The sequence below is a fragment of the Chiloscyllium plagiosum genome, chromosome 34 (genome assembly GCF_004010195.1).
Source record: "Chiloscyllium plagiosum isolate BGI_BamShark_2017 chromosome 34, ASM401019v2, whole genome shotgun sequence".
NCBI classification, from domain to species: Eukaryota; Metazoa; Chordata; class Chondrichthyes; order Orectolobiformes; family Hemiscylliidae; genus Chiloscyllium; species Chiloscyllium plagiosum.
In genome coordinates, this window is record NC_057743.1 from 20759928 (window position 1) to 20775616 (window position 15689).

The 15689-nt window shown below is 40.6% G+C and overlaps 1 protein-coding gene across 5 annotated transcripts in view; it reads right to left on the reverse strand.

Annotated features, from left to right (window-relative positions):
- tmco4 (transmembrane and coiled-coil domains 4) overlaps positions 1 to 15689 on the reverse strand; it is a 113314-nt gene that overhangs the window by 24852 nt on the left and 72773 nt on the right. For all 5 annotated transcript variants that reach the window (XR_006309263.1, XM_043675787.1, XM_043675784.1 and 2 more), the window contains 2 exons: positions 10654 to 10771; positions 9102 to 9219 (listed from right to left, as the gene is read on the reverse strand). Coding sequence is in view for 4 of the 5 variants with exons in the window: in XM_043675787.1 (XP_043531722.1) it covers positions 9102 to 9219; positions 10654 to 10771 (236 nt within the window). In the remaining variant the exon portion in view is untranslated. The remainder of the gene's footprint in view (positions 1 to 9101; positions 9220 to 10653; positions 10772 to 15689) is intronic.

Sequence of the window (15689 nt, forward strand, 5' to 3'; positions counted from 1 at the left end):
TCAGGCTCACTGGTCTATAGTTCCCTGGCTTGTCTTTACCACCTTTCTTAAACAGTGGCACCATGTTTGCCAACCTCCAGTCTTCCGGCACCTCACCTGTGACTATCGATGATCCAAATATCCCAGCAATAGGCCGAACAATCACTTCTCTTGCTTCCCACAGATTTCTCAGGTACACCTGATCAGGTCCTGGGGATTTATCCACTTTTAACTGTTAAAAGACATCCAGCACTTCCTCCTCTGTAATCTGGACATTTTACAAGATGTCACCATCTAATTCCCTACAGTCTATATCTTCCATATCCTTTTCCACAGTACATACTGATGCAAAATATTCATTTTGTATCTCCCCCATTTTCTGTGGCTCCACATAAAGGCCGCGTTGCTGATCTTTGAGGGGCCCTATTCTCTCCCTAGTTACCCTTTTGTCCTTAATATATTTGTAAAAACCCTTTGGATTCTCCTTAATTCTATTTGCCAAAGCTATCTCATGTCCCTGTTTTGCCCTCCTGATTTCCCTCTTAAGTATACTCCTACTTTCTTTGTACTCTTCTAAGGATTCACTCGCTTTTGATGGAGTTTAGAAAGATGAGAGGACATCTCATTGAAACTTACAGAATACTGAGAGGCCTGGATAGAGTGGATGCAGAGATGATGTTTTCACCACTAGGACAGACAAGAACCCATAGGCATAGCCTCAGAGAGAAGGGAGACCCTTTAGAACTGAGATGAGAAGAAATTTATTCAGCCAGAGCATGGTGAATCTGTGGAACACTTTGCCACAACAGGCTGTGAAGGCTAAGTCATCAAATATATTTAAGACAGAGATAGGTTCTTGACTGGTAATGAGATCAAAGGGCGAAGTCAAGAAAACAGGGTTGCGAAACACATCAGCCACAATCAAATGGCAGGGCAGACTTGATAGGCTGAATAGCCTAATGCTGCTCCTATGTATTTTCATACAGTCTATGTTCTTAAATTATTTTAGAACGAGTGGAAGGGAAAAAAGGACTGCATCGAATCACTAAAATCTCAGCTCAAGGAGCTTTTGACCATGACTTGTATTTCTCTGTTATATCTCAAATAGTTATCTCCTGGGTTTGCTTTCTCTCTCATTGTGGTTTGATAAGTACAGGGCTGGACAGGTGGATAACAATAATTTGCTAGCTCATCAAAGTAGACTTGCACTGAAAGGCAGGTAAGATAAGGCCGACTTTCAATAAAATATTCTCTCTGCACTTGGTCAATCTTTGACACGACAGGCACGCGCCACACCTGGGACATTAAGATATCTGGCATCTGGTGTAATCAATTTCTAATTATTGCTGATCCAGTGACATGCTTGAAATAAAGAGATACAATGATAACCATGTTGTGGGTTTTTTTCTTTCTCCCAATCTTCTTTCCAACCTTAACCCTGAATGGCTGCATTTACAGGATGCACAGTTTCATGGATTTGGTCAAGTCTCAGTAAACATTCACCAGTTTCCTCATTTCCCCTCCCTCACCTTACCCTAGTTCCAACCTTCCAGCTCAGAATTGACCTCATGACCTGTCCCACCTGTCAATTTTCCTTCTAACCTATCCACTCCACTCTCCTCTCCGACCTATCACCTTCACCCCCACCTCCATCCACCTACTGCACTCTCAGTTACCTTCCCCCTAGCCCTACGCCCTTCTCATTTATCTTGCCACCCTCGAGGCTCCCAGCCTCATTCCTGATGGAGGGCTTTTGCCCGAAATGTCGATTTTCCTGCACCTCGGACGCTGCCTGACAAGCTTTGTTTTTCCAGCACCACTCTAATCTTGATTCAGCAAGATAAGCATGGCCAGCAGGTATTGTAGGGTTCCTAACAGCATAGAGTATGACAATGGATCGTGATCCTGTTTATGTCCATCCATACGCAATTTCCAGCATTGATCACTGGAATCAAGAATAGAGCTTCTTCCTGATTAACATCTCCCTAATGCAACCGTGCTGCCAGCAGGCAATTTAGGTTAGATTAAGGGGAACTGAAGGGGAACCCTCCAGTTGGGCAGTTAATTCCATCTCAGCCAGTTGTATCTGTCCTGCCCGAGTTCATGCATTACTCCACCTTGACTGCCACTTGTTTTATCTATTGTAGTTAGAACTTGAATAATCTTGGCTTCGAGATAACATTTCGATGAATATTTCTACTTCTTCCTAAATTGTAAAAACTTTCTGGACTGAAATGCGTGACATTCTATTTATTCTCAGTTGGAGACAAAAGTAATTTCCACTTGTAAAATACATTTTCTTTATGTCCCAGATTCCAGACATTGCAAAGCCAAGGAACTTGTGATTGAGCATTAGCCAGAAAAAAGCTGCATTAGAAAAAACTATTTTGCATAGATTAGTGTGAAAGGTTAAAATGTTGAAGAATTATACAATTAGGAACAGATAGGGCTGATGAGTAACACAGATAGAGATAAGACTATAATATCACAAGATGTAGAGCAGAAACAGACCATTCAGACCACTGAATTTGCTCCAGCATTCAATGAGATCATGGCAGATCTAATAATACTCAACTTCACTTTCCTGCTTTACTCCCCATAACCTTTCATTCTTTCACTAATAAAACAAATCTGCTTATATCAGTCTTGAATGTACTTCACAATCCAATTTAAACAGTTCTCTGTGGTAAAGAATTCCATGGATTCACTGCCCCCAGAGAAGAAGTTCCTCCTCATCTCTGTTTGAAATGTATATCTGATTTTAACATGATGTGCCCCGATCCTAGGCTCTCGCAATGGGAAACTACCTTTCCACATTTACCCTGTTAAGTTCCCTAAGAATCCTGCATGTTTCAATAAGGTTACCTCTCATTCTTCTATGTTTCAACGAGCACAGGCCCAGCTCTTCTCATAAGATAACCCCTCTGCATCTGGTGTTCGCCTCATATAATTAGATTCCCTACAGTATGGAAATAGGCATTTCGGCCCAACAAGTCCACACTGACCCTATGAAGAGTAACCCACCTAGAGCCATTCCCCTACCCTATATTTACCCATGACTAATGTACCTAACACTATGGGCACGTTAGCATGGTCAATACACCTGACCTGCACATTTATGGATTGTGGGAGGAAACCGGAGCATGCAGCGGAAAATGCTAATATAACTTTCGTAAGGAAAGGAACCCAAACTGTTCACAGTATCCAGCCCCTTGCATAGTTTTATACAAACCTCCCTACTTTCATACTCCATTCCCTTTAAAATAAAGGGCAACATTCTATTTGTCTTTCCTATTATCCACTGAACTCTGATGCTAGCTTTTTGTGATTTACAGGTGAAGACTCCCAAATCACTCTGTTTTATAGCTTTCTGCAGTCTTTCTCCATTTAAATAGCATTATGCTCCTCTATTCTTCCTGGCAAAGTGCATAACATCATATTTTCCCACAGGTCATTTCCATCTGCAAAGTTTTTTCCTCACTGACTATATCTCTGTGCAGACTCTTTGTGTCATTCTCACCACTTGCCCTCCCATCTATTTTTGTGTCATCTGCAAATATGGCCACAGTATGTTCACATAAGTCTTAAAATTGCATGCAATACAGTTTGGGAACTTGGCACTGTAACAGCAAGGAAGGCATATTGAAAGAAAGAGCTTGCAGGGTCTTGAACAATGAGGAACATCAGAAGTATAAAAATGACAAAGTTAATACACAACCAGGAAACAAGTTGAGATATACACAGGGGAAATGTCATCAATACTGAGAGAGTACAATCGACAATAAAGAAAGATTACAGTCTGCAGCACAGAGGTGGCATACATCCGCACAAGTGCAAGGAATTCCAAAACACGAATCAGGAATGCAGAAGGTGAGCAAGTCTAGAATCCACAGCAAGTATATGCCCAGAGTGCAATAGGACTGAGGGTTTGGAATGCAGAAGGTGTATGGATCACTTCATAGCAGGAAGTGTGTGCCTGGAATATAGACGGAGATCATGGCAATAATAAAGAAGAAAAAAATGTTAAGAATGCAGAGAGACCAAGTGTCAGGAGTACTGAAATAGTGCATGTGTCAGGAAAATCAAGAGCTTGTGTCAGAATATTGATGAAATTTGCACCGGGAATTCTATGGGAGATATTTTATGAATAATAATGAAATGTTGATCATGTGCCAAAGCTAAAGTGCTATGGTGGGGGAGCAGAGCCGGAGGGGCACCGGAGTCGGGGCTGCAGGGAAGGTGGAAATAGTGCTAGAGAGAAGCCATCTGGGGGAGTTCTTTCCAGGAGGAAGGTTGGGATGGTGGGGTGGGTCACCTGTGAATTTCAGACAGTGGGTTCTGGATAACTAAAGTAATACCCTTCCATTGAAGGAACTGAGAGTTCTGCAAATGATGGGAAGGCAGGAATTAAATATATAGATTGTTAAGCTTATAAAATAATTCAAATGTGAGGATGAGACTTTTAAATTGAAAGCACTTGGGGGCCTGAAGACAAATAATTTAGCAATGGTCAGAGTGACGCAAGAATAATAATTCATGTGGGGTAGCATAAAGACATTTAGATTTTGGATGAGCTGAAATTTACTGTTGTGGGATGGGAAGCTGGCCAAAGGAGTATTAGAATAGTCAATCTGGAATGAATGAGAGTTCAGCTGTGGATAGGGTGAGTTAAGTGTGAGGTGCATGACATAATAGAAGAATGAAGTTGGTTTATTTTATGGAGTAGAAGTCCATAACATTTTTTATGTTAAATAGAACAGCAAAACTGTGAACAGTCTCGTATAACCTGAGACAATGTTTGCGGAAGGGACTTAGATGGAGGCAAGAGTATTATGTTTTTGGCTAGGCCTGAACACAATTGGTCATCTAATGCTGAAATGGAGGAAATTCAGGCTCATCTAAAACCAGAGAAAAAGACTGTGAGGGATTCAAAGCTGCTGGAAAAGTAGAACTAATTATTATCAATTCTCATCTGGAAGCTGAGTACGTGTCTTTGGATTATGTCAGCAAGGGGTACCAATAGATGAGGAAAAGAAAAGATCAAGGATGGACTTTTGGGGATCTCTGGCGATAAGAATTGGAGAGCAGAGTTGAAGAGTTGGAGGAGGACAATACTGCTTCAAAGATGAATATGAGAAGAGAAAAAGTACCATGGTTACAGTCAATTAAAATATAATCACTGTTTCATTTCTGCGGTGGGGTGGAAAGATTCAAACATAGACAGACAGGGAGAAATTTTGGAGGTGACAACACTGTCAAGGATTTAGAGAGAAAAAAGATGTTGGAAATTGGCCCACATAATGGAAGGGCAGAGGTGTCATCAGTATGGTTTTGAGAAGGGGACTGATAATGGTGGTTTTGAAAAGGAAGATGACAACACCTAAGGACAGAAATCCATTTAAAATATATGAAGGATATATCTTATCTGGAAGGTTGTAGGCTAGAGCTGAATAGTGGAGATATGATGTTGGTTTTCTGGAATTTTGCTAATTATAACTAGAAATTCAGAAATACTTATCCGGAACTAGTCTCTCAGGAGAGTAAACAGATGGCACATTGATGGATTAAATGGCCATTACTAATACGGCATTGTTAGTATGGTGTGGTACATTAGAAAATGTTATTTGGTAATTCACCATAATTAATGCTACATCTTGTGGAATTATTTTTATCACAAATATGTTACACTCTAGAATTTTCCAGTCAGTTTTTTAAGAACTCACAATTGAATACATGGTTATAATGTCTGACAGAACACCAAAGTTTAGATTTTGGAGAAGTCAAGGTAGCTACTGATTGACTTCTTTTGATGAAAATTATATGTCACACAAGTGCCAGGACTGTGATAATCACCAACAAGATGAACCTAACATCATCTCTTGATATTCTGTTACTGCACCCCACACTATCAATATCCTGAGGGCTAGCCATTGATCAGAAAATGTACTGGACAAGTAAAAAAAAACTGTGTCTATCAGAACAGGTCAGAGGGTGGGAATTCTGTAGTAAATATTATGCCTCAAGACTCTCAGAACTTCACAAAGGTGAAGGAATACTTCCCAGTGCAGACCGAACAATGCTTAACAAGATCTGGACACTTGATTGACAACATGAACATCACCTTCGACATTCAATCCCTCTAACATTGGCACACAGCTACAGCAGTGTGTATGTTATAGAAGATGCATTCCACCAACTCACCAAAGGTCTCCTGACGCCACCTTCTAAACCTGTGATCTCTACCACCTAAAAGAACAAGGGCAGCAAATGCATACAGGCACTGCCTCTTCAAGTTCCCCTCTAAACTACACATCACTCTGACTTGGGACTACAATGCTGTTCCTTCACTCTTATAGGGTCAAAATATTGGAACTCACTTGACAACTGTGCATATGCCAACACCACATGGTCTGCCATAGTTCAAGTCACTGCCTTTTCATGGACAATTAAGGATGGCAGTGAAGATGAAAGGATATGAAAAAATAAGAATCGTATGTCAACTTTGCTTCCCTCTCCATAGGTGCCACAAGACGTACTGAATCTCTCCAGCACTTTTTGTTTTTTATTTCTAGCATCTATGATATTTTATTTTTATGATGTGAAAAAGTACCCCTCATATCTGGTCTCTTTGGACTAATTTCTTCATAGAAGTCACAATAACACCAGCTTGAAGCACAACAATCAATACTGACCTCTGCCTTTTGGAAAAAAATGCTTGCATAATTTATTCTTTGTGCAGGTATGAACTCTCCTCTGAATCTAAAAACAGAGTACAATTTCAGAAAAACCCAACTATGCCAGGCAATCATTGTCACTGTTTCTTACCTCGTGGGAATAGAATCATTCTCTATTCTTATGCCCCATAATCTCAGAGACACTGCCTCTCATCATCCCAATGGTGCGCTTATCTTTCAAACTATCTAGTATTCTCTATTTCTTTTTACTTGTTCTCTCTCTGCATGTTTGCCTCGCTGTCTCTACCTATATTACTGCTGTTTTTCAGTTTATCTTTTCTTTCAGGAGAGGTTGGGGGTGGGGTGGGCGTATGGGGGGGGGGGGGGGGAGGAGGTAGGGAGCATCACTTCTGGGTAGATCAGCATTTAGAATTAATCCCTAATTACCCAAAGGACAGTTAAGAGTCAACCACATAGATGTAACTCCAAATCACACAGCAAAGTCAGACAAGGTAAGAATGGCAGATTTCCTCTCTGACAGGACATCAGTGAATCAGATGGGGTTTTTAACAATTGATGGATCCAGATTTTTATTGAATACAAATTTCACTTTCTGCCATGGTGGGATTCAAACAAATGTCCTTGGAATATTAGCCTGTGGTCTAGATTACTAGCCCAGTGACATTATCACCACACCACCCATTCTCTTTCATCAGAATTCCTGACATTGTGCTATACGTTATCTGTAGCATTATTACATTTCATTTCCAGCTGCCTATCATCCTTAAGATAAAAATTACACTCCTATAAAGTTTATAGGTCTATTTTCCCCAAAGCAACCGTGGTCTGAAATGGCATAAACCATCAATGGTAGCTGCAATTACTTTTATCTTTGCTCGTCACAATGTCAAGTTTTCATTAGCATGATGTCTGTGTAACATGATGGAGCTGGACATTAACTGTACTCAATCACAGCTACTGTCATAACATGGATCCTGAAAAAAAATGTATTTACACAGTGCGTTTCAAAAATACATTGGGGTGCCCTGAGGTTAACAGCCAATGACGCACTTTTTGAAATGCAGTCACAGCTATAAAGTAAGGAACTATTTTACACACAGCAAGTGCTCACAAGAAGCATTGAGATAAATGGTCAGATAATTTGATTCAGGTGAATTTGGTTGCGGGATAAATGTTCATCAGTATTTCAGGAGCATTCTTTTACTTTTATTTGAATAGTGGCATTACTTGAGATTATGTACAGGGTCTCAGTTTAATGTTGCATCTGAAAGCATTAGGAGCTCTACATGAGTGTTTTCCAAAGCAATAAGTAAACCAAACTTTAGCATCATAAAGCTAGTGTAAAAGATGCCTGGGGGCTTGCACATGTAGGAGATAATAGTACTGATGTCTTATGAGCACAGGCACTGTTAGCTGCAGGCAACTATATTCTAACTGTGATTGGTTCTGACTGGATTTGCCGTTTGGTTTTGCCTACGTCTCTAGCAATGCAATGTGTTTACAAAGCAAATGCAAATAATATGGAGAAATATAGAATACGATATGCTGTATGACTAATGGCACCAATCAGGCAAAATATTAATATTTTCTGAAATCTGAACATTTTCCCTTAAATATTAATTAGGTGCTGACCATCCTTATTCCACTGTGAGGAAATGCTTCAATAGAAATGTTTCAAATACAGTAAATATATTAAAAGTAGCATGCTTCTGGCATTACTGCATACCAGAGATTCGTCTCATTGATGAGTTAGAGATAAAATTTTCTTCATTTTATTGACTGCAGAAAATATCTAAAAACACAACAGACTTTAACTTAAGGCTTATGTTCAAGCAAAAATGAAGTACATTAAATCATCATTTGTAGGTGGCACGGTGGCACAGTGGTTAGCACTGTTGCCTCACAGCGCCAGAGACCCGGGTTCAATTCCCGCCTCAGGCAACTGACTGTATGGAGTTTGCACGTTCTCCCCGTGTCTGCATGGGTTTCCTCCGGGTGCTCCGGTTTCTTCCCACAATCCAAAAAATGTGCAAGTTAGGCAAATTGGCCATGCTAAATTGCCCGTAGTGTTAGGTGAAGGGGTAAATGTAGCGGAATGGGTCTGTGTGGGTTACGCTTCCGCGGGTCGGTGTGGACTTGTTGGGCCGAAGGGCCTGTTTCCACACTGTAAATAATCTAATCTAATCTAATCAGGTAAAGGTTAGAGTTTGATGTTAAGACCTTTTTTGTAAATAATGGAAAAGGAAAATTAATCTTCAATTCAAATGTTACAAAAAAACCTCACCAAGCTAATTTGAAACTGAATCTGTGCCCAGATTCACACACATTATGGTGGGACACCTTAATACAATCAAATAGGTCTAACATTGCTACATATTTCAGAGGTTCTGTGAAAGATGATTTAAAACAGTGAAAAGGAACACTCACAATGGATGAAAGATCCACATTAATCATTTTTCTATCATCCATGGCAATTGGCTGTAGACCTGCCACATTCAGTTGTACTGAAGAACTACGGTAGACAAAATTCAGAAGCCAGTCTCCCCTGTTGGTGGAGAAATAATTTACGTTACAGAAAAGATTTGGTGAAAAACTGATTGTTTTTCGCATAACATATCAGCACAACCTCAAACCATTCAGCCCTAACTATACTTTATTTTCTTCATAAGAATCTACTGCACCTACTTTGAGTCAAGATTAGAGTGGTGCTGAAAAAGCACAGCAAATCAGGCAGCATCCGAGGAACAGGAAAATCAACATTCATCAGGAATCTTTTGCCCAAAACATCGATCTTCCTGCTCCTCGGATGCTGCCTGACCTGCTGAGCTTTTCCAGTACCACTCTAATCTTGACTCTAATCTCCAGTATTTGCACTTTCTCCTTGCATCTACTTTGAGCTCATTCCCATCTTTGGAATACATTTTCAATACATTTATTTTTTATTAAATAATTTCCCCTGCACATTAGAATTATATTTATAACTACAAATTGACTTAGTCTTTACCTTGTTCAGGGTGTATATGAAGGATGCTAAATTTTCTCATGAAAGTAAATATACCATCAAAACTAGCTCATTTTATAACCTGACTTGTGTGATAAAAATATTTCAAAACCTTCCTCTTGACAAAACAGTTTAACTTTAGTGTCTTGTAAAATTCACATATAAGAGGGCCAACTGGTCCACTGTAGCTATACTACCCCATTAACAATTTCAAACTAATTTCAATCAGTAACTTTTATCCATTGACAAGTAGCTTCCTATGCTTCTCTACTTCTCCCTTAAAAATATAACAGCCTTTGGTCTAACTTCTCATGCAGGTAAGGTAACCAAATTCCAACAACTCTTTGTACAAAGAGATAGTCTATAAGAAGCTTCCATTGCTCTCTTAGTCACAACTTAAAACGATAATCCCTCATCAATGTCTCCAAAATCAGAGGAATCTTTGTGAGAAATTCACTATTTGAATTCTACCAAGTTTTACAAACTGCATTATGTTTCCTTTTATAGAAAATATTAACATGTATTCACACAGGGCCATCTTCCATGACTTCAGAGGCATGACAAAATGCTTCAGACTCTGTAATATCAATGGAAATAGTACTTGCAACTCAAATCTCTCCTCATAATTTCTCATTGCTGAATGATTTTGGCCATCATGCTTCAAGCTATCTTGCTTTAATATGGTTTCTCTACTGGGAATCCAACACTGTACCTAATTGTGCCTAAACCACCTTGTTGTAAAATACATCATACTAACTTTTTAACTTAACTGAGCAGTGCTCTGCAGTATGCCTTTCATAATTAATGATCTTAATAAGCATAAATTGTGCTTTGTTTAAAACTCCTATTCAGGTTAGTACTCCCAATTCCAATCCAACAATATATTTTTTTATTTATCTGCTTGTGTTGTATTAGCAAAGCCAAAGTTCTGGCCATTACCAATATTACCCCCAAAGCATAGGACATGTTTGTGTGTACCTGCAGTAACCATTGATTATTTTCCCAGCAACCACTTTAGCGAGGGGTTTCCAATGCTTAGCCCCACCTTCTACTGGTGCTCCGAGCAAAACAACATCTTCAATAATTCCTGCAGAATCTGCAAAACAAAAGGAAAAGAGGATACGATGAAGCTTTGTGTGTTTTGGGAAAAGATTAGTCCTATCCTGCAAACTCAATACCCAAGAATGTTAACATGAATCCCAACATGGCACAAACGTCTCAAAGCATACAACCAGGGATAGACATTTTCTAATCAACATGTTCAATGTGTTATTTCACACCTCTGGAGCAGGTGGGGCTTGAATCCGACTCCCCTAGCCCAGAGGTGGGGACACGACCACAGCACCATTAGGACCTTCAGAGCCAGGGATAGGTAATTATTTTGACCACTTTTCAGCTTAGGTTTTGTTGAACTCCGAGCTAGTTTCCAGTTACTATGTACGGGGTGTACTTTGTTTATTTCTCTAGTACATGTATGATCCTGTAGCCATGTGGTGCTTTTACATGTGCAAAAATCACCAAATGCAGCAGCCACTATGCACAGCAAGATCCAACAACCAGCAATGATTAAAAATGTCCAGTCAATTTATTTTTCTTAATGTAAATTGAGGGAAAATGTTGATCAGATGCTGGTGGTACAACCTATTCTTCTACCCTGGGATGTGTGTTCAAGTTTTGGAATGTTGATTAAACCAGCAACCATTCAACCCAAGAGGCATTGTTAACACAGCCAAGCTGACAAACTATATCAGGCTGCTGAAGTATACAATGTGCGTGCCTGACATTATTCACACTTTTATCTACAGTGAAACTGCACGACTTTTAATTTACAGTTGGTGTTCCAACTCATAGCTGCCTAAGGATCCCTGCTGGAATGTATGTTTACGTAATAGGCAAAGCAGGCAAGACTTGGCAGTGATGATTTTAAAGTCACATGCAGAAGTCCAACTTGATGAAGTATACTATATGCATGTGAATCTTCTGTAACACTTGTCCAACACACACCAGGATCAAATGCAGGAACTTGCTTGTTTGAGTACCTTCTTTATTTCTATCCATGACCGGTTATGAACATTCAACTTGTGATCTGATGAAAAACAAAATGCATCAAACTCTTGATATGTATCCTGGCATCACAGTAAAAAGGGGACTTCTGCTCTAGATGGCAGTTGCAGAATAATGCTAATATTTACACATGTTGAGTTGTACAAATAAGTTTCACTGTAAATATTTAACATAAAGATTGCTAAAAGGATCATAAAGCTATTCCCTCCAATCAGTTTATTTGTCCTTCAAGGCAACATGTGTCCTATTTTTCTTTGTTTACAACAAAGAGATGTTGGAATTGTGACAAGGCTAGCTACTTAAAACGAGACCATGCTCAACAAAGACAGCCACTGCTGCCATCATGCACAGAAATCTCTTCCAGAACAACAGCCTTTTCTTCTCTACAGATGTTAAACTAGTTAGGCCTCCCACAGAGTCAGTTGGGGAGGCTCGGTTTTATGTAGATTGATAGAGACTTGCCTGACAGTAAACTTGAAATTTAGCAAGGTAGAAGCATTGTGTCTAAGTGACAGATGAGCAAAGATGTCAACTGTTAATGACCAGTTTTTCTATGACAATCTCATGTGGCTACGTGAGATAATTACTTAGATTACTTAGATTAGATTACCAAGTCCACACCGACCCTCCGAAGAGCAACCCACTCAGACCCATTCCCCTACACTTACCCCTTCACCTAACACTATGGGCAATTTAGCATGGCCAATTCATCTAACCTGCACAATTTTGGACTGTGGGAGGAAAACTGTGCAAACTCCACACAGACAGTTGCCTGAGGCGGGAATTGAACCCGTGTCTCTGGCGCTGTAAGGCAGCAGTGCTAACCACTGTGCCACAGTGCCGCCCATTGCCACCATGCTGCCCATATTGATGTCTCTTCTCTCTTCGGGGTCTGTCCCTCACCTTGGTCATTGTTTAAGAAAGGTGGTAAGGACAAGCCAGGGAACTACAGACCAGTAAGCCTGATGTTGGTGGTGGGCATGATGTAGGAGGGAATCCTGAGGGACAGGATGTATATGTATTTGGAAAGGAAAGGACTGATTAGGGATAGTTAACATCGCTTTGTGCATGGAAAATCATGTCTCACAAACTTGATTGAGTTTTTTGTAGAAGTAACATATAGGATTGATGAGGGCAGAGAGGTAGACGCGATCTATATGGACTTCAGTAAGACGTTTAATAAGGTTCCCCATGGGAGACTGGTTAGCAAGATTAGATCTCATGGAATACAGGGAGAACTAGCTATTTGGATAAAGAACTGGCTCAAAGGCAAAAGACAGGAGGGCGATGGTGGAGGGTTGTTTTTCAGACTGGAGGCCTGTGACCAGTGGAGTGCCCAAGGATTGGTGCTGGGTCCACTAGCTTTTGTCATTTATACAAATGGTTTGGATGTGAGCATAAGAGGTAGAGTTCGATAGGTTTGCAGATGACACTAAAATTGGAGGTGTAGTGGACAGCGAAGAAGGTTACCTCAGATTACATTGGGATCTTGATGAGATGGGTCAATGGGCTGAGAAGTGGCAGATGGAGTTTAACTTAGATAAATGCGAGGTGCTGCATTTTGGGAAAGCAAATCTTAGCAGGACTTATACACTTAATGGTAAGACCCGAGGGAGTGTTGCTGAACAAAGAGACCTTGGAGTGCAGGTTCAGAACTCCTTGAAAGTAGAGTCACAGGATAGGATAGTGAAGAAGGTGTTTGGTATGCTTTCCTTTATTGGTCAGAGTATTGAGTACAGGAGCTGGGAGGTCATGTTGCGGCTGTACAGGACATTGGTTAGACCAATTTTGGAATACTGCATGCAATTCTGGTCTCCATCCTATTGGAAAGATGTTGTGAGACTTGAAAGGGTTCAGAAAAGATTTACAAGGATGTTGCCAGGGTTGGAGGATTTGAGCTACAAGGAGAGGTTGAATAGGCTGGGGCTGTTTTCACTGGTGTGTCGGAGGCTGAAGGGTGACCTTATAGAGGCTTATAAAATCATGAGGGGCATGGATAGGATAAAGAGACAAAGTCTTTTCCTTGGGGTGGGGGAGTCCAGAACTAGAGGGCATAGGTTTAGGGTGAGTGGGGAAAGATATGAAAGAGACCTAAGGGACAACTTTTTCACTCAGAGGGTGGTGCATGTATGGAATGAGCTGCCAGAGGAAGTGGTGGAGGCTGGTACAATTGCAACATTTAAATTGCATCGGGATGGGTATATGAATAGGAAGGGTTTGGAGGGATATGGGCCGGGTGTAGTAGTTGGGATATCTGGTCGGCATGGACGAGTTGGACTGTTTCTGTGCTGTACATCTCTATGCTCTTTGGGATGGACGCTCCCTATCAGGGCTACATTGAGCTCCACCTTTCTTCAATCACATTTTGCACAACCTGGGGCTTCTGATAGTTTGTGACCCGATGAATACTCCAGTTTAAGGAAGTCAGTTGAGGACATCCATGGTATTATGGTTAAATATATTAAGGCATTGCTGGGTGTTCTTGGAAAGTGCATATTACTATTGCTACAAGCAGCACATTATCGGTTTGACGTAGTGCTCTTTGACCTTCCTCTGTGCATTCAAGGTGTACCAGCTGGGACTGGGCTGTAAAACTATTTGAAGAGGACAAAATTGTTTTTTTTTTAATTTGCCTGCACATTTACCATTCTTGACAGCTCATGCCAGCAGTTTCGAGGTGAATTAAAGGAATATGAAAAATAACATCCAAAGATGCGCAGGTTAGGTGAATTGGCTTTGCTAAACTGTGTTCAGGTATGTGTAGGTTGGGTGCATTAGTCAGGGGTTAAATGTAGAGGGACTGAATCTGGGTGGGCTACTCTTCGGAGGGTCGGTGTAAACTTGCTGGGACGAAATGCCTGTATTCACACTGTAGGGATTCTAATTCTAATTCTAACTCCAGTATGAAACTCAAACTGCAAGTTTTGAGGTGGGCTATTTTCTAGAAATTCAACAACACTTTGAATAATGCAGACAACAACCTATTCAGTTACTTTCAAACGTTCGTGAAGCCTAGAGTGACAGAGATACAATGGGCCACTGAACTTGCCCAGTCTCGATTCCAGTTGTGGAAAAGGTCCAGCAAAAATAATCAAAATGGTGATATTCTTAATTGGATACTTTACCACAGAAGGAACCTTCCCCTGCCCAGCAAGGAGGGTTTTAGACTGATATCAAGTTCAATCCCCAAATCAAAGGCAGTATTCCAACCCCAATTCCCAATGATGCTCAGATTAATGTGTCACTAATGCACCTATGAGTGAGATTCAAGCCAGGTCCAGTCAGTTAGAGCCAGGTGCAGCTTCAACTTTGTCATCTATCTTGAGAGAGGACCTCAGACAGCTTCAGCTGATTGATGCGGGCAGCAGAAGACCACACTATTACTGGAAAGATAACAGTCACCATCAGCTGATGAAGGAGTCAAAACAGGCACAGAAACTGTTAAGGTGCAGAAGGTGATCAGGGAGGAGGATGGAGTCCTTTATTGGCTGGTTCACAACAAGGAGGTGAAACAATTTATCCTTCCTGATAACATCAAGTATCAAGTGTTGGTAGCAATTCACAATCAAGCAGGACATCAAGAGACAGGAAAGATGATAGCCAAGACCAGAGAGTTGTGTTATTGGCCCAGGGAGATTATGACCACTGTTGACATTGTATGAGATGTGCACTTTGGCAAAGCAGCATGCAATGCCTAGTCACCAAGAGGTATCTAGAGATCTGTGCAATGGATTTTGTCACCCTTAACCTCACTGTAACAGGACAGAACACATTCCCATACTCAGGGATGTCTTCATCAAGTTCACATAGGCCATTCCAACCTATGATCAAAGACCTCAACTATAAGCAGAATGTTAACACCATTGGTTATTCATTTAGGTTTTCCATAATGATTTAGTTATCAGGAGCACAACTTTGAAAGCAAGATCTTACAGGGGTGTGACAAGGTC